Source organism: Ctenopharyngodon idella, chromosome 18 (genome assembly GCF_019924925.1).
Source record: "Ctenopharyngodon idella isolate HZGC_01 chromosome 18, HZGC01, whole genome shotgun sequence".
Lineage (NCBI taxonomy): Eukaryota > Metazoa > Chordata > Actinopteri > Cypriniformes > Xenocyprididae > Ctenopharyngodon > Ctenopharyngodon idella.
The window spans coordinates 24,532,484-24,555,687 of NC_067237.1; the positions used below are offsets into that span (position 1 = coordinate 24,532,484).

The window sequence follows — 23,204 nt, forward strand, 5'->3', positions numbered from 1 at the left end:
AAACAGAGTTTGAAGCTGATGCGATCCCAATCAATTTCCTTGCAAATCCCTGTCGCTCCAGACTGGGCTATGTCTGTGATTTCACCCCTGCTGACCCCTTCCACACCTACAGGCCCTATGCCAATCAATGTCCCAGAATTCCAGAGGGTCACCATCAGTGGAGACTACTGTGCAGGGGTAGGAGGCAAATGATTTTATATATACAAGTATCTTACATATTATATATATTAAATATAATAGTATATTATATATATAATAAGGTACAAGGTATAAGGTAAATTTAATATTTAAAATATAATATAATAATATAAGGCACAGTTCAAGAAAGTTAATAAACAGGGCTGAGTATTTAATTTGAGCCAAATGACTATGAATTAATTATGTTAAAAAAAGGACAAGCAAGTCACACCTGTGTGACACTAATTCAGTTATTATTTGCATGACCAGTAGAGGTGTGGCTTCAGAATCAAATATTTTGGATGCAGTGGTAGATTAGCAGACGAAATTATAAAAGAAAGCAAGAAAGAAAGTATTTATTATACAATGATATGTTGTACATTTTATATGTATAAATCATGTAATGATATATTTTGTATGTCCACATCTTTTAGAAGTACATTAGCATATGTTCTTTCAAAGCTAACAAGATATGCAAGATATGGACAAGTCACAAAACTTTAAACTTAGAGATTTAAGGCATATATTACTGTTCAAAAGTTTGGGGTCAGTAAGTTTTTTTTTAAAGAAATGTATACTTTTATTCAGCAAGGACACAAGGCATTTATAATGTAATTTATAAATGCTGTTCTTTTTAACTTTCTATTCATCAAAGAATGCTGAAAATGTATCATGGTTTCCATAAAAATATTAATCAGCACAGCTGTTTTCAACATTGATAATAATAAGAAATATTTCCTGAGCACCAAATCAGCATAATGATTTCTGAAGGATCATGTGACATTGTAGACTCAAGTAAAGCTAAAAGTTAGTTTTGCCATCTCAGGAATAAATTGCATTTTAAAATAGAAAACAGTTATATAATGTAACTTTGGGTGTGAGCAGGCAAAGGAGAGGATCTAAGTGCAAAAAAATAAATAAAAAATAATTAAACTGTAACAAGTCCAAAACATGGAAATTTAGGAACACCAAACATCGATTGACAAAGCACAAGAGAAACACAAGGGGTATATATACAGAGGGGCAAACAAGCTTAACAAGATAACGAAGTAACGAGACACACCTGGGTAGACTAATCAAGGGGAAAAACTACAAAGAACTACAACATGGCACTCAAAACAGGAAGCAACATAAAAGTCCAAAAACACACACAGGGAATATGTAACAGAGCCCCAAAACACAAACACAAAACAAAATTCCAGGTGGGTGGTGGAGCGGAGGCAGACCAGGGGGAGGGATAGTGGGCCAGATCCGTGGAGAGGGAGAGGGCCAGGAGACAGAGGCAGAGCTGGGCACCAGGGTGAAGCAGGCATAGCGGGCATAGCGGGCAGCCAGGGCGGAGAAAGCAGAGTAGGTGGCCAGGGTGGAGCAGGCAGAACAGGTGGCCCAGACGGAGCAGGCAGAGCAGGTGGCAAGGGTGGAGCAGGCAGAACAGGTGGCAAGGGTGGAGCAGGCAGAGCAGGTGGCAAGGGTGGAGCAGGCAGAGCAGGTGGCAAGGGTGGAGCAGGTAGAGCAGGTGGCAAGGGTGTAGCAGGCAGAGCAGGTGGCCAAGGCGGCGGTTCTGAAGCCCACCACAGCAGAATAGATGGGACTGGAAAACTGGCCTCTCTGGTTGAGACAGAACAGTTTGGGAGTTCAGTAGCATCCTCCATGGTCGTATCTGGGAGGCAAAGAGTTCAAGGGTGACCTCCGTGGTCGTATCAGGGCAGACAGAAAGTTCAAGGGCGACCTTTGTGGTTGTGTCAGGCCGACAGGCAGTTCAAGGATGACCTCTGTGGTCATGTCAGGGCCAATAGAAAGTTCAGGGGCGAACTCCATGGTCGCGTCAGGGCTGGCAGGAAATTTAGAGTTGGTCTCTGGGGTCATAGCAGAGCAGGCAAATGCGAGGATCTAAAAGCAAAAAAGTGTTTAATAAGCAAACTGAAACAAGCCCAAAACAGGGAAAACACGAGGAACATCAAACACATGGAACACCAAACACATGGTACACTAATCATTGACTGACAAAGCACAAGAGAAACACAAGGGCTATATCAAGCGGCAACCTCCCTCCGTTTCTCTTGAAGCCAATACGGAAGCGACTTAAACTGCAATTCATCGACTGGCTGCTAGGGACAGGCTCCAAAAGTGAGCAGAATTTCAATGAGCCCCATGTTAAAATGCTCAGCTTTACAGCAGAAAGAAACATGTTTGCAGGCTGGTACAAATTGTGGTTTTGGTCCATATAGCTAATTTTGCCCTTTATGACAACTGTGAGGGGGTTGAATTTTTTTTATAACTCATCCGTTTCAATTATATTAAGCCTTAAAAGTTCTGTATGATTAAGGGCGTGACCACTTGAGTGACAGGTGGATTGCAGCTGCTGTCACCACTAGCCGTTGGTCTGCTGCCGTCACGTCACGTCACCTCAGCTCCACTCACGTCCCGCCTCTTTGCCCATTTTCTGTTGTCCGGGAGTGACGTGCGGTAACGCACTGCCAAGATGGCAACGGCCGGCTTTAGGTTTCAAAACTGCTCTTCAGAAACCTACGGGTGACGTCACGGACACTACGTCCATATTTTTTTACAGTCTATGGGCTATATATAAACAGGGGCAAACAAGCTTAACAAGGTAACGATGTAATAAAACACACCTAGACTAATCAAGGGGAAAAACTACAAAGAACAACAAAATGGCACTCAAGACAGGAAGCAACATAAAAGTCCACAAACACACACAGGCAATATGTAACATGTAATATCTCACAATATTACTGTTTTACTGTATTTATGATGAAATCAATGCAGCCTTGGTGAACATGAGAGACTCCCTTCAAAAACATTAAAAAAATCTTCTGACAGACAGCAGTTGAGGACTATGAGCAGGCAGCAAAAACTCTGCTGACAGCACTCTTCATCAGAGAAAAATATTCCCGGCTGGCATATCACCGCTTCCCCAGGACCACAGCCAGGTTTCTAAGGAGTGCCAATAATGAGAAATGGAGTGAGGACGAAGAAGTAATGCCAGGTATGCCATGATTGGCAACAGTTCATGCACTAATAAATTAACTGCTCAAAGACAACAGCTTTGAGACATAAGTGAGAAATTATTGTCCTAAATTCTTTGTATTCTGTCTCAAAGACTGTAGGGTGTTTATTAGGTTTGGGAAATTCATACTATAAACAACTAGGCCTGTTTCTATTTATATCAGACATATATAATATGACATTAGTATTCATCAGCACTACTGTTATGCTTTATTTCCATGGCAACAGATATCTGCCCCCCTCCGAGTGAGGGTGAGGATCCCTACAGTATGGAAGACCTCCCACAGAATCTGAACTACACCCTGAGAATGAAAGATGGAATCATATATGTCTATGATAATGAGGATGCCTTAAAACAGGATCAGCCGCGGAGCTTGCCATATCCTGACTTGGAAACTTTTGCTATTGACTTGAGCCACGTCCTTGCCATGATTGCAGACGGACCAACGTGAGTTCGGTTATATTATATTTCTCTTCTGCAAATCAATCTACTTCAATGCCTAACTTAACATAATCTTAACACTTAACACTGCATGCATCTGTTAATGACAGGTGAAATTCATGGAGAAAAAAAAAGTACATTTAGGGGCAATATTCTCTTTTATAGAAAGACCTATTGTCACAGAAGGCTTAACTTCCTGATGTCCAAGTTCCAACTACATGAAATGCTGAATGAGATGGCCGAGTTAAAGGAACTGAAATGCATTCCTCACAGAGACTTCTACAATGTCAGAAAGGTATTTCAAAAAAAGTCACTAATATTTACACTGCATAAAGACCATTTTCAATTCTAAATGTACATATATGTGAATATTCAGGTTGATACGCACATTCACGCAGCTGCCTGCATGAACCAGAAGCATCTTCTGAAGTTCATCCAGGACACCTATAAGACAGAAGCGGAGCGAGTGGTGCTGGAGAAGAGCGGAAAGAAGCTCACCCTCAAACAGGTGTTTGACAATCTGAAAATGGACCCTTACGATCTCACAGTAGACTCATTAGATGTGCACGCGGTATGTATATCAGATAACCTCAGGACTTCCAAATTATGCTTTTATGCTACATTTTCTTGCAGAATAGATCTTGCAGCAATTAAGAAGTTGCTCTATTGTTTGTTACAGGGCAGACAAACCTTTCATCGCTTTGATAAATTCAATTCCAAATACAACCCAGTGGGTGCTAGTGAGCTCCGAGAGATCTACATCAAGAGTGATAACTACATCAATGGAGAATATTTTGCACGTCTCATCAAGGTAAAATTAAACTCGCATGCTGAAACATAGGATAAAAGCAACTACTGTCAGAGCATACAGATTATTTTCTTAAGTGGGAAACAATCATTCCCGTTGTTCCTGTTGTGCAGGAGGTTGCTCATGACCTGGAGGAGAGTAAATATCAGCATGCAGAACCCCGTCTCTCAATTTACGGCCGAGCCCCTGAAGAGTGGGACAGTCTGTCCAAATGGTTTATCAATCAAAAGTTATACTCCCCTAACATGAGATGGATCATACAGGTGCCCAGGATTTAGTAAGTCCTCTTCTAATGTAACTTCACATACGAATTTAAAGAAATTGAACAGAGAAACTTCAGTATTCTAACACAACAAAGACAATTTTTGACAACATTTATTTCAGAAGCATGTTAGCTGTAGACCAGGGTTATTAATATCATCTAATGTTCAAATCAATGTGAAAGTTTTTCAAAATTCAAATTATAATTCTGCATCCTTTTATCCATGTCAGTTTCAAAATGTATGAATTTAACGAATTTCAAAGGCATTCTCAATTCAATTCTGAATGGCACAACCCTGCAAAATGTATGACATTTTCACTCCACATTTTGCTCAAAATTCATATCCAATATTTTTAAAAGGAAATATTCTTGACTTGTACGCTTTGTTTTTAGTGACATTTTCAGATCAAAGAAGATTGTTTCCAACTTCGCCAAGATGCTAGAGAACATCTTCCTCCCACTGTTTCAGGCTACCGTTAACCCTCAGAAGCACAAAGAAACACATGTCTTCCTGAAGCATGTAAGTGCTTCATCAGAGTTTTGAGCTTATCCTGTTATCCTGAGCTGGCAAGACAAGTCAGAGCACATTCATGCCACAATAGAACATTTTAACACCAACAGTGCAACTAACAGCTTAAACACAAAACAGTTATTTTACCAGGGAGTCAAGATGTCAATGCCAAATCCCTCATGAACAATTAAATGGTTCTCAGATGAATATGAGTTCATGTAAAACTGTCACATAATATCACAGAAAACAGATGTGGTTGAACTACACCCAAGTCAGTAATGTATTCATTGTGCGATAGATTTTTTTCCCCACCAAATGTCAACAAAGGAACACCACCTTGTTAGAACAGCCTGATCAGTCTTTATGTAAATATAAAGCCACAACCTTTAAGAAAAATGAGGGCAAAACGTTGATGTGAAAAGATGTCAAAAAATCTTTGGATGTTTTTTCTGCAGGTGACAGGGTTTGACAGTGTGGATGATGAGTCCAAACACAGTGATCACTTATTCACCTATAAGAGTCCAAAACCAGAAGAGTGGACCATGGAGGAAAACCCACCATACACTTACTACCTCTTCCACATGTATGCCAACATCATGGTCCTCAACAACCTACGAAAGTAAGTCACTATAAAGATCAAGCTCCGATTTCAGCACTACAACCTATTGTCCTCACAAAACAAACTAATGAAGACAAGCTATTCACCTGAAATTTAGCCAAAAGCTTTTTAATTGAAATCCCAAGCCTTGTTAAATAGTGAAAATGTTTTTTTTTTCTTCTCAGGGAACGTGGTCTCAATACCTTCCAGTTCCGTCCTCACTGTGGCGAGGCAGGATCCATCACCCATCTGGTGTCAGCCTTCCTCACAGCTGACAACATCTCTCATGGACTCAATCTGAAGAAGGTCAGTCTCTAAAACAAATTGTGCACACATCCAACCACACAACATTACACCCACAGAGACTGTAGTTTCAGAATCCACCAAATAAGCAAACAATTATTACACCGCTTTCAACAGTAAAATCTGAAACAGTAATCTGGAAAAAAACATAAATGTAATTGTATAATTAATATATAATTTATTGTATTTGTAAATGTATAGTTTTTACATTTCATCAATATTTATTTTAGGATTATATATAAATATACAGTTATTATAATTATACAGAAAATACCAAGAGAGTCGTAAATTCATATACCTGTTTTTTTTTTTGTTGTTTTTTTTTTTTTTTTTGCTGGAAAATAATGGCACAGATGGCGAAACATACCAAGTCATTCTTGCAGTTTTGTAGGAAAAAAGACCCTCATTTATGTTAGCCAGATAGATTCACCTAGTTGACAAAAAATGTAAGAAACTGTACAATACTTACTCAATAGGACAAGTGACAGTTCTTTATTATTGAGTCCTGTACGTTTCTAAAAATGGAGTAATTCAATAACAACAACAAATCATCAGATACCAGTACTGATGTTTTCTTTTCTTGTGGTTTAACATTTGTTCTTGTTAATTTCTCAATACAGAGTCCTGTGCTGCAGTACCTGTTTTACTTGGCCCAGGTGCCCATTGCCATGTCTCCACTCAGCAACAACAGCCTGTTCCTGGAGTATTCCAAGAATCCCCTCAGGGAGTTCCTGCAAAAGGGCCTGTGTGTGTCCCTCTCCACAGATGACCCATTACAGTTCCACTACACAAAGGTCAGGGAAAGCAGTTACTGGTTCTATAGAGCAGTGTTTACCAAACTTTTTTCAGTCATGACACCCCTTGAAATTTAAAAAAAATTTGTGGCACCCTACCATGGTGTTGTCACAATACTGCAATTTCTAACTTCGATACGATATCTTGAAAAGTATCGATATTCGATACCATGGGGAAGAACCACCGTACTGTAATATAGATATTTTTAATGTTATCTAATTTTTTGTCCATCCAATGAAAGTCTAGACAATCGGTAATGTCTTCTAAAGAGATCCCTTTATTTGATGACAGATTTTAATTTAGGCTTTTATTTATATATAACCATTGCTCAATTACCATTATAACTATCTCACCTAAATGTTTGGTCACTCAATGTATTTGTGTTTTTACAATGGGGTAATTTTGTTGCAGATGCAAGAAATAGCTTGATTTCAAACTTTGAATTGAATTAAGTATAAAAATAATAAAGAATAAAAATAGAATAAAGATACAAATTAAATAAATCGCTTTTCAGGAAGGTTCAACAGTAGTAGGGCTGTTGAGGTAGGAAATACTACAGAAACTGAAGTAATTAAATGTAGAATAACCTTGGATAGTCTTCATTGTATAAATTAGATAAAGATAAAAACAGAAGTTACAAAAGTTATTCAGTCAAGAGCAGTGAGTGATTTTCTCTTTGTCTTTTGTTGTTTGATTAACATTAAAAACAAGGACAGCAGCATGTTTATTAGGCTGCTGTCACTTTAAGACCTGAAGCACCCACTGTTGCACATGAGTTTTCTTTCTGAACTGTTTATGTTCACTCAGTCTTATGACATAACTGATTGTATGTATGTGAATACTCGGCAAGACGGATATTGTTACAATATTTTTGTGTGAATTTGACAGTTTAAGCGCAACAAGCCTCGAAAAAGAAATCAATTTGGCACTCACAAGCTGTTTGAGAGCCGGCTTTATGTGTGCACACTTTGGACAAATTATGCGCAACCCCCACAAACCCAGGCTGAAATTCAGACCAACCTTTCTTGTGATTTGCATTTTGCATTGTTGTAAATTTGTTATTTGTTATTGAAGACATCAGAGATTTATGGTATATATTATAAGCCCTTTCTTTTATTTATTTATTTATGACACATTTTAGCAGTTTAAAAATGTTTGAAGTATTTTTTTTACACGGCACCCTGGTTAGGAAACCCTGGTCTAGAGCAGTCAGGTGATGTGATTCTGTGTTGTTTATGTACCTTTAGGAGGCCTTGATGGAGGAGTACGCCATAGCAGCACAACTGTGGAAACTGAGCACATGTGATGTGTGTGAGATCGCCAGAAATAGTGTGCTTCAGAGCGGGCTGTCTCATCAGGTACTTTCTCTCTGTCCTAAACTCTAGGAATATTCTAGGTGTAATTTCAGGTCATCCTTTCTTAAGAAAAAAATAAATAAAATAAATAAAAGACAGTGAAAACCAAGGTGTCATTGATTGAGGATCATACAATGGCAGTAAATGGGGCCAATTTGTAGAGGATTTAAAAGCAAAAGCACTTACATTAAAGGTATCCTACACTATGTAACTGTTTTGTTCAAAATTTATAAAATTTATATGAGCAAGTACATCATGAATCCATCTTCCAAACAGTCTTATCCTGAATCACTATGGTTGAAACATTATTTTAACATGTATGGATTGGCCCCATTAACGTCCATTGTAAGTGCCTCACTATAACTCAGATTGTTGCTTTTTTTAATGAAACTGTAATAAATTATGCCACAAATACTGTTGGTTGGGCTTAACTTCTGCTGAACCCAGAAAATTTCCTAGTGCTAATTTTAAACATTCCAATGCTAAATTTACCATCAGCCCTTGCGTATAAAAAAAGCTGACATTCAGATTTCCCTTGCAGGAGAAGAAACACTTCCTGGGTGAGAATTATCTACAGGATGGACCAGAGGGTAATGACATCCGTAGGACAAATGTGGCGCAGATCCGTATTGCCTATCGTCATGAAATCTTGTGCAATGAGCTCAGCTTCCTAGTGGATGCTGTCAAGTCAGAAGCGTTGGCTGCACAAGCCCTGTAAACATGGCAGGGTGATAGATAGGGTAGAACACGAGTCCATACGAGTGGACTAGACATCAGGATAAAGCCTTATCTTGATGCACAAAAGAGCCATGGAAATACATTATTCAGGTAGCAAGACGTGGAGCTATGTGACTTAATGCCTTATACAGGTATATCCCTTCCCATAGTGCCTTGTAGGTGATGGATATATTTCATATCTCAAATGTCAAATATCCCTTTAAAAATAGGACGTTCTGATAAACTGTCTCAGTATTTTGCATGGTTTCTGAAAATGATGTTTTGATTGAGCATACATTTTTTACCTTTTCTAAACAAGGGATTCTTTGAGTTTGTGACTTCAACAATGTATTCTTTTGTTCAGATAAATGTTTTTGTAAGGCGCAGGAACTGGAACTAATATTTGCCTTGATAAACTAGTTTGTTAGCAACCTGAGATTCTGGGGGGCTTTTAATTGTTGGCACAGAATAGACTTGTGTACTTGAACTTGCACATTTTGTACACCAACAGAGAAGGTTAAACTGTTTTAAGGATGTTGTATAATGTATGGGTGCTTGGCCTATGAGGAGCCACTTGAAACATGCCTGAATGCAACATATGTTCGACAATATCTGGATACTGCACTCAAAATAAAAAAAATAAAGTGGTGTCAAAAAAAGTTACTGAATTCATAATGAGATTGTCTATAGATCATACTCCAGATGATTACAAAAAATGATTCTTTATTTGCTCAACACTGCAGCCCAGTGGAAGCAGTAGGAACTGTTACAGCCTTCAAACAAACTAGATAGAACAAAATATTCAGTTTACTTTATTATTCAAGATTTACACAAGAAGGAGGAATGAGAACACCAAACATCCCAATTTAGACCATAAGTAAAAGAAATCTCCTTCAAAAAACACTAGGAAGCGGCAACTAATGCCATTTTCTCTCTGATAAAACTATTAACATTCAGTCCAATCTATAAATCTGTGAGAATATTGCAGAAATTAACATTTTTAAAACTAGATAGATCTTGATAAACTGGATTAATTCTTTATAAACTGCCACACAAATTTAAATGTATTTATATAAATGTTTAGCTATACATATCTTCAATAATACAAGTGAATTCCCTAAGCCCACAAATTCACAGTCTCTCTCATACACACAAAGTGCAAGAATAGTCTAGGATTTCAAACTGAAAAAGAAACACATTTAAAAGGTAATCAGCCTCCACTGAAAGTGTCAGTGATGCCCTATAAAATAAAGGTTTCATTTGCAACCCATTAAGCTGCAAAAGAAAACAAGCAAATTAGTTCATTCTCAAATATTATTCCATTTGAAAGATCCAATTATTTTTCATAATGAATGTAATATAATGGAGTCATGCCCTATAATTAACAATTGTTCCAACTTACACAGAGATAAAGAGTTCATGTCAACTGCACAATCAATGTTACTAAATCATGTGTGACTGAATTATAGTTTCAACAATACTATTAAACTGTTGCACATGCTGATATTATGACTTTTTTTTCCCCCCCGGGTATTACAAGGCCTTTACGGAACAAATGCGATTAAGTGCAATTACTTCACAAACAAGATAAAACGGCAAGTGCAAAGAGGGAATCATGTTCTACAGCTACATGTTGTCTAGAATTTACCAATATGCATTCACAGTCTATGCACTGATTAGGTGTTATAATATGATGCATTAACCTAAAAAAAAATTTAAAAAAGAAAAAAAAAAAAAATTAAATAATCAGCAGTTATTGCCTCCAGTGAATGACACTATATAGTGCAACAAATACCCATAGTCACCCTATAAAATAACGGTTTAAAGAAGATCATCTGTTATGGGGGGACAGTGAGTTTGACAGTGGCACAGTGCTTCATTTTAAGGTCTGTGTGGGTGCCCAGCTTCATCTGCAAGATTGAGAATGTACCCAGCTATATCTTCCTCCGTGGGAGCATCTGACATGACCCATGACTCATTAGCGGCAGTCACCTGAATTCGGCAGACAGGGCAGTTTCGGCTTTGACCGCTCCTATAGTGAGGCATAGACACACAATAGCACAGGGTTTGTCATGGCTGATTAAAATGATTTATGAATTCTGTCAATATTTATTGTCATAATGTTGTTCTAAAGATGTCAAATTAGACGTCACTCCCTCAGCTGTTGTCTTAGAAACACCCTCACAGCAGCATTAATTAGTTTTCTTGTCATTTACTGACAAGGTAATATAACACAATATATAGTGTTATAAATGTGTATTCAATTCTTTAACAATTAAAACATAAAAAACTTGACTAGATTTGAGATTATAACTTAGGAAATGTGTCATCACAGTCCGTGAAAAGGGTCCATTCCCGATGAACAAAATCAAGCCATTTCACTCGGATACACGTCAAAACAAGGAAGAAAACATTATCGCAACTTCAGTTTCATGACGACTTTAATGTGATGATGAAGCGAGGTCAAAATGTGGCACTGTTGGGCAATATAATTGCTTATAATCTACTGTTGATGAATTATAATTTATTTTGGTTGTAAAAGTGCATATTTTATCTGCCTCATAAGCTGGAAGAAGTTAAGCAAAGACATGGGCTCGTTTATAATTAAAAGTCCCACATTATGCATAAAATCTTTTTTTCTGGTTCTTATTGGCATTTTGGTTACATACAAACTGTATCTGACATTTAATTAAACTTTTGTAGCTTCTCTCTATGCTACCCCGTCACAAGAAGGAAATACTAAGAACAGTATTTGAAGTCACCATGCATTTAAAAAAAAAAAAAGAAAAGAAAAAAAAAGACAATTCTTGTTTTTTTTTTTTTTTTTTTTTTTTTAATTGAATATTGCAGTATTTATTATGAATGATATATCCATGCACATAATTAGTAAAATCCAATATCAACTGACCTCTGGCTCTAATTTGTATATATTGATATATTACATAAACCAATATATACATAAGCCAGTATCAGGCATGTGATCAGCTAAAGACATAACAAGGAAAACCTACATTAACCTACAAAATTTTTATTAAAGAAATAAAATATATTACTATTGCAATAATACATACTATTGTACTGTAAAAGTTAATAATCATAAGTTGTATTATAATACAATAAATGTAATAATTATCATTATTATTTTTATTTTATTTTTACAGAACAACAGTAAAATTACAATACTTATTTATGATTGTCTTCATTTCTTTGCTTTCGAATTGAGCTTTTATTTTGGCGAACACAGGGAGACCTTAAAGGTTTTTGTTTTCGCGCACAAAAAGTATTCTCGCTTCATAACATTAAGGTTGAACCACTGTAGTCACGTTGACTATTTTAACGATGTTTTTACTACTTTTCTTGACCTTGAATTTGGTAAATTCGTTGTTTTCTGTTGAGGATAAAAAAAAAAAAAAACTCTTGGATTTCATCAAAAATATCTTAATTTGTTTTCCGAAGATGAACGAAGGTCTTACAGGTTTGGAACGACATGAGGGTGAGTTAATTACTCATCCTCATGCCGTTCCAAACCTGTAAGACCTTTGTTAATCTTCGACAGAAATTTCATTTTTGGGTGAACGAACCCTTTAAATTTATTTGTGCAGGTCTTAAAAAGTCTTAAATTTGATTTCAAAAACCCTGGATCCAATTCACAAAGTTGGTCTAAATGATTCATTTGGAGCTTGAAAGCCCCAGTCCTGACCAGAACATTATTCAGAATTAGATTTTCTCCTTTTTTGTTCCACGGAAGAAAGTAAGCCATAAAGGTTTGGAACAACATGAGGGTAAGTAATTCCTTATCTGGGTGAACTAATCGATTAATCATTCATGATAATGAATCATAGATTCTTACCATTTGTCAATACACTTCTGACAGAAGCTGTGTGCACAGGGCAGAATAAGGTCTGCTTTCCCATCCATACAGATACAGCATTCTTCCTCATCAGTCAACTGTTTAACCCTGTTACAGAGCACAAATAGCATATTTTGCTTGGTGAGACAATGAGTAGCCCATTATCCATCATTACATCAGGTGTAGATTTGGCAAACAGAACAAATGCAGTCGCTAAAGTACCTGCCCATCCACATGCTGGCCTGGCAGTTATCTTCTGATGACAGCGGTCCAGAGGATCCCTCTGCTGCCACCTCTGAATTGAAGACTTCAGCTGCCTGACTGGTGATGTCTTTGTACAGCTGGATAAACTGGTACAGGTTCATAATACGGGAGGCCTCCACCATTCCATTCTCCTTGTTAATCTACAAGCACACAGAGAAAGCAGCAACAACTGTCATTCCACCATAGATAAACATTAACACCACATCTCACATTTGCATTACAGAGCAAATGACTAATGTTAATATTTAAGAACACAGTTTGACTTCATTGTAATTACAAACCCGATTCCAAAAAAGTTGGGACACTGTACAAATTGTGAATAAAAAAGGAATGCAATGATGTGGAAGTTTCAAATTTCAATATTTTATTCAGAATACAACATAGATGACACATCAAATGTTTAAACTGAGAAAATGTATCATTTTAAGGGAAAAATAAGTTGATTTTAAATTTCATGGCATCAACACATCTCAAAAAAGTTGGGACAAGGCCATGTTTACCACTGTGTGATATCCCGTCTTCTTTTTATAACAGTCTGCAAACGTCTGGGGACTGAGGAGACAAGTTGCTCAAGTTTAGGAATAGGAATGTTGTCCCATTCTTGTCTAATACAGGCTTCTAGTTGCTCAACTGTCTTAGGTCTTCTTTGTCGCATCTTCCTCTTTATGATGCGCCAAATGTTTTCTATGGGTGAAAGATCTGGACTGCAGCCTGGCCATTCCAGTAACTGGATCCTTCTTCTACGGAGCCATGATGTTGTAATTGATGCAGTATGTGGTCTGGCATTGTCATGTTGGAAAATGCAAGGTCTTCCCTGAAAGAGACGACGTCTGGATGAGAGCATATGTTGTTCTAGAACTTGGATATACCTTTCAGCATTGATGGTGCCTTTCCAGATGTGTAAGCTGCCCATGCCACACGCACTCATGCAACCCCATACCATCAGAGATGCAGGCTTCTGAACTGAGCGCTGATAACAACTTGGTTTGTCCTTGTCCTCTTTAGTCCGGATGACATGGCGTCCCAGTTTTCCAAAAAGAACTTCAAATTTTGATTCGTCTGACCACAGAACAGTTTTCCACTTTGCCGCAGTCCATTTTAAATGAGCCTTGGCCCAGAGAAAACGCCTGCGCTTCTGGATCATGTTTAGATATGGCTTCTTTTTTGACCTATAGAGTTTTAGCCGGCAACGGTGAATGGCACGGTGGATTGTGTTCACCGACAATGTTTTCTGGAAGTATTCCTGAGCCCATGTTGTGATTTCCATTACAGTAGCATTCCTGTATGTGATGCAGTGCCGTCTAAGGGCCCGAAGATCACGGGCATCCAGTATGGTTTTCCGGCCTTGACCCTTACGCACAGAGATTGTTCCAGATTCTCTGAATCTTTGGATGATATGCACTGTAGATGATGATAACTTCAAACTCTTTGCAATTTTTCTCTGAGAAACTCCTTTCTGATATTGCTCCACTATTTTTCGCCGCAGCATTGGGGGAATTGGTGATCCTCTGCCCATCTTGACTTCTGAGAGACACTGCCACTCTGAGAGGCTCTTTTTATACCCAATCATGTTGTCAATTGACATAATAAGTTGCAAATTGGTCCTCCAGCTGTTCCTTATATGTACATTTAAATTTTCCAGCCTCTTATTGCTACCTGTCCCAACTTTTTTGGAATGTGTAGCTCTCATGAAATCCAAAATGAGCCAATATTTGGCATGACATTTCAAAATGTCTCACTTTCAACATTTGATATGTTATCTATATTCTATTGTGAATAAAATATAAGTTTATGAGATTTGTAAATTATTGCATTCCTTTTTTATTCACAATTTGTACAGTGTCCCAACTTTTTTGGAATCGGGTTTGTATATTAATATATTCCACCTATAAATTCATTGGATCTTACCTTGGTGCACACTATTCTCACAGCAACTTTCCATAAAGCAGTTGCATCTGATCCAGGCTGCACTTCAAACAAAAGATGTTTCTTTTGACCAGAGGCTAGTTTAGCAGTTCTGTGAAAGAAAAACAAAGTAATTCCACATTCCACGCCACATTCTTATCAAACTCTAGCAGATTATTGTGTCACTGTATTGATTTATCCTAAAAGCCTCACTTACACATCATTAAGCTCTGCCACACGACCCAAGAACTCGTCATAGGTGAGGTAGCCACCGTCCCGCACTAGCCCCACATGTTTGATGAGTTTCTCAGGCAGTCTGGCCATTGCCTGGCCAGAAAGCTGTTGGCCCATCTTGGCTCCAGATGGAGGGCTGCTCTGTAACAACTCTAGACCTCATTCACTGCTGGAGGCCCTACACAAGAGAGAATGTTGACAGAACTTGATACGACATGTTAAGAAGTGAGAGCCCTGCCCTGTAGTGTGACATGCTAGCTATACTTTAAACAGCATTCCCTTACAAATGCAATTCTATAACCTCAATTCAATTAATAGAATACACTGAATATATGAACTTGTAAAAATACCTGTCACAATGAATAGAAATTTGGGTAAATTTCACTAAAATGTGATTCAAATTTTTAAAAGAAATGGTGCCCAGTCAAGGCACCTAAAATATAGACATTCCCTTATTCATGCACAGTGGGGTCCTAAAGTCTGAGACAACAATGAAAACTTAGGACTCAAACCTGTAAATAAAGTTTGAGGATTTTGATTAAAAAAAAGGGTGATGTAAATATTTAATGTGAGTACTTTTGTGACACTGATCATGTGCGCACTTTGTACAGGCGGTCAGATGTCTCTGCTTTCTTAAAATGTCCTTAAAGGACAAGATGTGAATAATTCTCAAATCAAGCAGGATAACATTATAATCATGTTTTTAATTCTACCTTTTCACTTCAATTTTGCTGATAATATGATTTGAATTTGAAGAAGAATGAAACAGGAAGCATTTTCATTAGTGCTTCCAGGCATTTGGATCCCACTCCCTATATAGTTTAACCTAAAATATTGATGAAAATGAAGTTTACGCTCATGTTATTGGTCAGCGACTTAACATGAAACAGTATGAACTTCTTGGTGTGCTACAAGCATACGGCTACAAATGGTCTCAAGTTGTCAGTGAGATCAGTGGTACATTTCGCAGTCTTTGAAATAATCCCTGAAACATTCATTCATAACAAATGTGCAACAATGCTTTCGATTTGAACAGGTGTTTATTTATCTTCTTATCTGCCCAATATAAAGAAGAAAAAAACGAACTCTCTTTCAAAAGATGTAATAACCAAGTAGACGAGTGAACCATATACATTTATTTCGGAATGCGAAAAGGCGGCTTAAATATAGATGGTGTTTGTATATTGAATATTACTATAAAAACAATCATCTGGCTACTAGTGTTAGCTTGGTTGGCCAAAACAATACATAAACCTCTTAACACAAATACACCAAACGCTAGTATTAGCTACAAATGTACAAGAACTCAGCGTGATGCAAATAAATGTGTACAAACCTGCTGAAATTTGTTTCAGGCAAATATTCGAGATGACAAGTAGGATGATAACAAGAAAAGCTTGACGCGAGATGATGACGTCACGACGGGACTCAACGGTAAAAATCCATCTAATTTTTATACAGACAAGCAAGTACAACTAAAGAATTTAAAGAGTAGGCTACGCATTATTCTTATTTAGCCTATTAAGTTAATTAGTGTTTAAATGGGATAAAAATGATCAAAGAATGAACTACAAACTATTTACATCAGTTCTTAATATTTGAAAGTAAAAGATTATTTAAAAAACAAAAAAAAAAAACATAAATGAAGTATCATTGTTTATTCCACCTCAAAAACGAAAAGGTTTTTCCAAATCTGCAGGACTTTCTTCTGTGGAACACAAAAGGAGAACATCAGAATAATGTGCAAGCTGCTCTTTTACATGCAGTTACAGTGACAGAAAAAAAAAAAATTACAGTGTTTTCTTAGGGAGTGTCTGGGTCTTGTTCCAGTTGAAGGATGATGTTGTTGCATTTTCTAAAGTTATTGTCTTTGCTGTTCTGTTCTGGCACACAATGCCTCTCACTTATTTGTTTCCACATCTCTGTTTCAGTTATCTGTTTTGGCCTCATTCTGGTCCAAGATGGAAACCGTTGTCGTCTTTTGCTGAAAAAAGGTTGGAGTATAGACCGGTCAGTGAAGCATATGCATTTTGTTTTCTCATAATAGTAATTTAAAAACTTACATTTTTAGATACCAAGCTGCACCTGCCGCTGCCAACAAGAGCAGTAACACGAAAGAAATGATGACAAATGTTTTGGGAGTTGCTAAAATATAAAAACAACAAAAGAGTGTGATCAAATTAATGTATGAAGTGATTAAAGGGTTAGTTCACCCAAAAATGAAAATTATGTCATTTATTACTCACCCTCATGTCGTTCTACACCCGCAAGACCTTCGTTCATCTTCAGAACACAAATTAAGATATTTTTGATGAAATCCGATGGCTCAGTGAGGCCTCCATTGACAGCAAGTTAATTTACACTTTCAGATGCCCAGAAAGCTATGAAAGACATATTTAAAACAGTTCATGTGACTACAGTGGTTCAACCTTAATATTATAAAGCGACAAGAATACTTTTTGTGCGCCAAAAACCCCCCAAAATAATAACTTTTCAACAATATCTAGTGATGGGCGATTTCAAAACACTGCTTCAAAGCTTCACAAATCTTTTGTTTCGAATCAGTTGTTCGGAGCGCCAAAGTCACGTGATTTCAGTAAACTAGGCTTCACGTGACTTTGGCAGTTTGATACGCAATTCAAACCACTGATTCGAAACAAAAGATTTGTAAAGCTTCGAAGCAGTATTTTTAAATCGGCCATCACTATATTGTTGAAAAGACGTTATTTAGTTGTTGTTTTTTTGGCACACACAAAGTATTTTCATCGCTTTATAATATTAAGGTTTAACTATTTTAAATATGTTTTTAATACCTTTCTGGGGATCTGAAAGTGTTAATTATCTTGCTGACAATAGAGGCCTCACTGAGCCATCAGATTTTATCAAAAAATATCTTAATTTGTGTTCTGAAGGTGAACAAAGGTCTTAGGGGTGTGGAACGACATGAGGGTTAGTAGTAAATGGCAGAATTTTCATGTTTGGGTGAACTAACCCTTTAAATTGTTATGGAGGTTATCAAACTTTTAAAACCCAACCTCTGGATGCTCTGTTAGGTGTAGTGGTCTGGGACAGTGCAGGCTGACCTGTGGAAGTTAAAGTATGCTGGGATGTTTTGTTAGGTGTAGTGGTCTGGGATAGTGCAGGCTGACCTGTGGAAGTTAAAGTATGCTGAAAAAGAAAAGTGGATGAATGAGAGGAAGAAGAGGGGGATGAGGTTGAGAATTTGGGTGAGGTTGTAGAAGATGAAAGAGATAGAGGACTTGTTGTTGCCTGGGAACTGTCACTGATGTTAGAAAGGCTAAGTGTTATAAATGTTGTGGAGGAAGTGTTGAAAGCAAAGGAAATGGATGGGGTGGATGTGTAGACAGGAGAAGAGGCTGACTTAATGGATGATGGATGGGTTGTTTTAGTGGGATAATGCTTGTTTGATGGTGTTCTTCCTCCTGTTGTGGGTTGAGGCCTGCTTGATGTTGTTTCAAATGATCCATCAGGACCTGAGGTGCATTGTGAGAGACATATTCTGATTATGTTGCACATTTTACTGACAAAGTATGTTAGTAGATTTTTGTACTGATTTTATTACCATCATATGTTCTTAACAAAATCCAAAGTTCAGACATATTGTATAATTTTCTTTCAAATCACATTAAACATCATTGTTTCCTATTTCAGGACACTGATTATTATGATGAAAGCATTTGCAGAAACATATTAAACATTTAATTACCTGCTGGTTTAAAACAATAAACATCAAACATTCTGCTGATGTTAATTCTCCAAATTATAACACCTGAATTGTTCCGACCACATTTTTCACTTCTCTCAATTCGAGGAATAACTGCTATTTGCTCTTCAATCCAACCAAACCTGTGTGAAAGAATGATATTGGACTCTTAGAAGAAACATAATCTATAGAGTTCAAATATGACTTCTAGCCATCAAAAAGATTCAAAGTTGAACTTCAAGGTTCTATGAAGTATGTAAGAAATGAAGACACATTATTTATATACATATACACACCCAAAAGTGATGTCCGGAGGGGAAAATGATATTAATGACCCTATACAAGTTCGATTAAACCATTAAAATATGAGGAAAATATTTTAGTTTTTTTTTAAATATTTTAAATATAGGGGAAGACAAAATTCTAAACTTGGTTAAGGTATTTATCTGACAAAATAATTTGGCAAAAAAAGGCAAACTACAGGCAAACTTTTGCATGCGTTCATAATTTATTTGTATGACAAGCCTGGCCAAAATTATGTCCGCACAATTTAGCAATTTTTTTTTTTTTTTTTTTTTTTGCGTAATCACAAATAAAACAATTGACTCCATGCACAACTATGCAATATGCTTAATCTTTTACAATCTTTTTTCACACTTTTTTTAATAAAGGGTGAAGATGCCAATTTTCCTAGGCCAGACATCACTTGGCCACTACTGTATAATTAATTAGACAGCATGTGACAACACACATAATATGTGATAAAGCAGGCCCATATTTTATGTCAATTAGTATTGTCTGGTATTGTACTTTAAAATGTCATATATAAGGCGTCAATTTTTTTTAATGTTAGAAATGCTATTTCCCAAGTAAATCAATATCATATATCTACAACAATATTTTAATTGACTATTAAATTGCTATTTAATTGTCTATAATTGACTATTTAACAAACCATTAAATAGTGCTTTACCTGCATGTCTGTAAGCCATTTTGGTTTGCTGTCTTCACTTCAGCTAGATTTGCAATTCTCATTTTAATAGCCTCACATGCCTCTCTGGCTGTGGTGGCATTAAAACTGTACACGTTATTCTTGGCTTGGACTAACAACACTCCAGAAATTCCATCATTTGTAGGCACTAAAAAACAACCAAAATTAAATTGCAAAAGTATAGATTCACAAACAATTAAAAACAAAACAGTGCATTTAAATCAACACAAAAAGCAAGAGAGAAACCTACCTAGGAATTTGACTCACATCTAGACAGGGTGTGCTTGTAAATAAGAAGAACAGTTGACAAAATGCTAACCAGACTCTAGCCATGACTGCAGAACATGCCACCATAACTGCCCAGAAGCTTGAACACACTCAGTCTGTTGATGCTGCAGAAAGGGACCCAAAAAAATAGGAAACAGGAGGTTGAGGATGATCTGTAAGATGACCTTCCCAAAGAGGGCACTTAAAGCTGGGACAGAGGACAACTGAAAAACGTTCACTTCCTGTGGTTGTGCACCAGTTATGTCACATATCTTTAAACACATTCAATACATCATGTGCATATAGACATTCTGGACAAGTTGGAAAAATATCCAACTTCCAGGCAGCTATATCGGGCTCTGGAGCAAGTTTACTATCGGGCACCTATTGGGCATCCCTTTAAGTACTAAAAATCTAACTAACTAAATAAAATATTAATTTGATGTTTTAAAGCTGCATTATACATTATATAAATTATTGTTATAATTATTAGAAATTTATTTCAGTTTAAATTCATTGTGGATGTTGACTTAACTTCTTGATGTCCGTGATGTTTTTGTTTTTTTGTTTTCATCCAAATGAAAATATTTCCTCTCAATGTGTCCCCTAATGTGTAGCATCAGTGATAGCCGAGATAGGCCTGCTTCCTTCTTCAGGTAATTCTTTCCAGTGTTGTCTGTGATTATGAAGGCTAAATAAACAGAAAAGCTCATTACCACGTCGCTTTCAAAACAACCAGCCTGACATGCTATTGCAAGAACAGTGAATTACAGGCTATGTTAGTCTATAGCGAAGACCTAACAGAAAAACATAGAAACCCTCTCCTCTGAATGAACCCACAGGGGAGATGTACAAAATGACAGGAAGTTATTCAAAGCATCCTGTGCCATTTTGCAGATTCACATCATTTATGATTTCATCTCTAAATTCCTGAGTAAGAACATAAAAACAGCTTTCCCTGACTGTGCAGAAAGCACAGGAAATAAAACATGACAAAAGGTTTTGACTTTGACTTTCAATATTATTCTTTTGACATTTGAAAAGGTTTGTGTTCTCTGCTCCTTTTATATCACTAAAATAGTCACAAAATGTAAAAAAAAAAAAAATAATTCTGTTTTTGTTCAGATGGCAGAATCAAATTGAATTTGTTTTAGGCATTTAATGTTTACAGCAAAATCACAAACAAAGCTAACTGGGCCAGTGGAACTTGTCCTATTTGTGCTGCTTCACTCTGCTTGAATAATACATTTACAATAGAGGGGTTTGAGTTTCCATGCCTAGTCTGTAAAGCAGTGGTAGATCTTTATCACTGTCCCAGTAGCTCCCGAAAATAACAGAAATACGAGTACAAAAAGACAATACATTTCTCCAGTCTTTGTACTGTATTTTTGTATTTATTTCTCTGTTATTTTCGGGAGCTACTGGGACAGTGATAAAGGTAAATAGCCCATATTATGCCTGAGTCTGTAAACGGCCGTTAACAAGAGGCCAGAGACCCTGAAGACGGACTCAAAGAGGAGAAAATTCTGTAGCAGGCAGAGCAGCTCACCGTTCACGATGCTCGAAATATACGAAGAAAATATGAATATTGAATTGGGGGTGAGGGGTTATATGAATGTATCTCTGAAGGGAACTTACTGTCTTCAGAAAAGTTTCGATGGCAATGGCATTTTATTTTCCTCTTACCTCCGAATAAAGTAGCTATAAGCGCAGTCAGAGATCGTATTATTATAGGGAGATAAGAGGGTCTGTATCTCTTACCATTGGAGAAAGCGTAACGGCTAACTTAATCACGTGCAGCTCCTCTCAGCCTATCGTGTCACCGTTCAAAACTCCTACCTGCGTACCGCCCATACCGCCAGTTAGCATTACCGTGCATTCACACCGCCGCTGGCGAGAGCGTCAAAGTGACAGGAAGTCATTCATTTTCAATGTGAGCTGGCGGCAAGCTCTGGCGAGAGCAGCGCAGCACGTCTTGGACGGTGAGAGCGTCGAGGAGAGTTGAAGTCAGGTCAACTTTATGGTAATGAGCTATGACGCGGTTCAGCGGCAACCAATCGGAATGTAGAGGTCCTTGCTTGAGAGGATTCCAATTGGTTGCCACAACTTGTCATCTACTTTGACCCTCCCGCTGGTGGCGGTTTGAACGCACAGTACAGCGTTATTGGCAGGGCAGCCGAGGCAAATTTTGACGCTCTTGGCGGCAGCGGTGTGAACGTACAGTTAGCCGTTACGCTTTTTTGGCTAAAGGCTGCAGGCTTGCCTTCCAGTGGCTTTGGCGCAGTGCTGCTTTGTTTACAGCGGTAACCAAGGAAACACTGTATCACTGCTCTTCCATAAGCGCCACCTGCTGTCAGAGAGTGAATTTGCGTCTCATTCAGCCTGTCTGCTGTTTTTGTTTCATGCTTTTCTGTGTGTAGCATATCATTTCACAAAGATAAAGTCAGACCGTTCTGTTTTTGCTTTAAATCTTGAAATTAAATCTAATTCAAACCAAAATAACTGCTCATGCAACGTGTGGACCATCTTTGTTTGGATTGTGATTAAAATGCAGTGGTTACCTCTAATTTGAAATGGCTAGATATTTTTGTTTATAATAATAATAATGATAATAATAATAATAATAATAAAATATCTGTATCTTGTAAAAATAAATAAATAAATTAGAATCTGAATTGGCCATTAAAAAATACTAAATACAATCTGGGCTGTCTTTTTCTATCAATTCTTCAATAGGTCTTGTCTTTTATAAAGGTCGAGGTCAGGGATCTTGGGCTTAAAAAGGTTGGTGACCACTGCTGTAAAGTAAAGGGAATCAATCTTGTATACTACACTTGTAAACAGTCTCGGGGGGAACATTACAAGTAACGTTGGGTTAAGTAATCAGATTACTTTTTCAAGTAACTAGTAAAGTAACACGTTACTTTTAAACTTACAACAAAATATTTGAGTTACTTTTTCAAAAAAGTAACGC

General features: G+C 37.2%; 3 protein-coding genes and 1 long non-coding RNA gene across 5 annotated transcripts in view; 1 reads left to right on the forward strand and 3 right to left on the reverse strand.

The window, feature by feature from the left end:
• LOC127499650 (uncharacterized) overlaps window positions 1-6,913 on the reverse strand; it is a 23,739-nt gene extending 16,826 nt beyond the window's left edge. Inside the window, exon 1 of the long non-coding RNA XR_007926159.1 lies at window positions 6,767-6,913. This is a non-coding gene — a long non-coding RNA (uncharacterized LOC127499650). The remainder of the gene's footprint in view (window positions 1-6,766) is intronic.
• Window positions 1-9,566, forward strand: part of LOC127499647 (AMP deaminase 3-like) — a 24,445-nt gene extending 14,879 nt beyond the window's left edge. Inside the window, exons 2-12 of the mRNA XM_051870070.1 lie at window positions 3,433-3,652; window positions 3,812-3,941; window positions 4,023-4,217; window positions 4,326-4,457; window positions 4,568-4,731; window positions 5,110-5,236; window positions 5,683-5,846; window positions 6,011-6,131; window positions 6,749-6,922; window positions 8,171-8,281; window positions 8,820-9,566. Coding sequence (XP_051726030.1) covers window positions 3,474-3,652; window positions 3,812-3,941; window positions 4,023-4,217; window positions 4,326-4,457; window positions 4,568-4,731; window positions 5,110-5,236; window positions 5,683-5,846; window positions 6,011-6,131; window positions 6,749-6,922; window positions 8,171-8,281; window positions 8,820-8,996 — 1,674 coding nt within the window. The 5' untranslated portion in view covers window positions 3,433-3,473 and the 3' untranslated portion in view covers window positions 8,997-9,566. The remainder of the gene's footprint in view (window positions 1-3,432; window positions 3,653-3,811; window positions 3,942-4,022; window positions 4,218-4,325; window positions 4,458-4,567; window positions 4,732-5,109; window positions 5,237-5,682; window positions 5,847-6,010; window positions 6,132-6,748; window positions 6,923-8,170; window positions 8,282-8,819) is intronic.
• Window positions 9,567-9,791: 225 nt separating this feature from the next.
• rnf141 (ring finger protein 141) lies at window positions 9,792-16,736 on the reverse strand. Its single transcript, XM_051870074.1, has 6 exons — window positions 16,585-16,736; window positions 15,232-15,426; window positions 15,018-15,126; window positions 13,068-13,249; window positions 12,846-12,953; window positions 9,792-11,027 (listed from the first exon to the last, which is right to left on the reverse strand). Exons 2-6 carry the CDS (start codon window positions 15,363-15,365, stop codon window positions 10,877-10,879), a joined length of 684 nt encoding a protein of 227 aa, XP_051726034.1. The 5' UTR covers window positions 15,366-15,426; window positions 16,585-16,736; the 3' UTR covers window positions 9,792-10,876.
• A 155-nt stretch (window positions 16,737-16,891) lies between these two features.
• lyve1b (lymphatic vessel endothelial hyaluronic receptor 1b) lies at window positions 16,892-20,398 on the reverse strand. Of its 2 annotated transcripts, XM_051870073.1 has the most exons (7): window positions 20,218-20,398; window positions 19,946-20,114; window positions 18,976-19,115; window positions 18,284-18,742; window positions 17,312-17,393; window positions 17,043-17,232; window positions 16,892-16,956 (listed from the first exon to the last, which is right to left on the reverse strand). In XM_051870073.1, the coding sequence occupies exons 1-6, from the start codon at window positions 20,315-20,317 to the stop codon at window positions 17,052-17,054; spliced, it is 1,131 nt and encodes a 376-aa protein (XP_051726033.1). In that variant the 5' UTR covers window positions 20,318-20,398; the 3' UTR covers window positions 16,892-16,956; window positions 17,043-17,051. The 2 variants fall into 2 exon arrangements, with proteins under 2 accessions (XP_051726033.1, XP_051726032.1); XM_051870072.1 differs by having other exon boundaries at window positions 16,892-17,232.
• Between the last annotated feature and the right edge of the window lie 2,806 nt (window positions 20,399-23,204).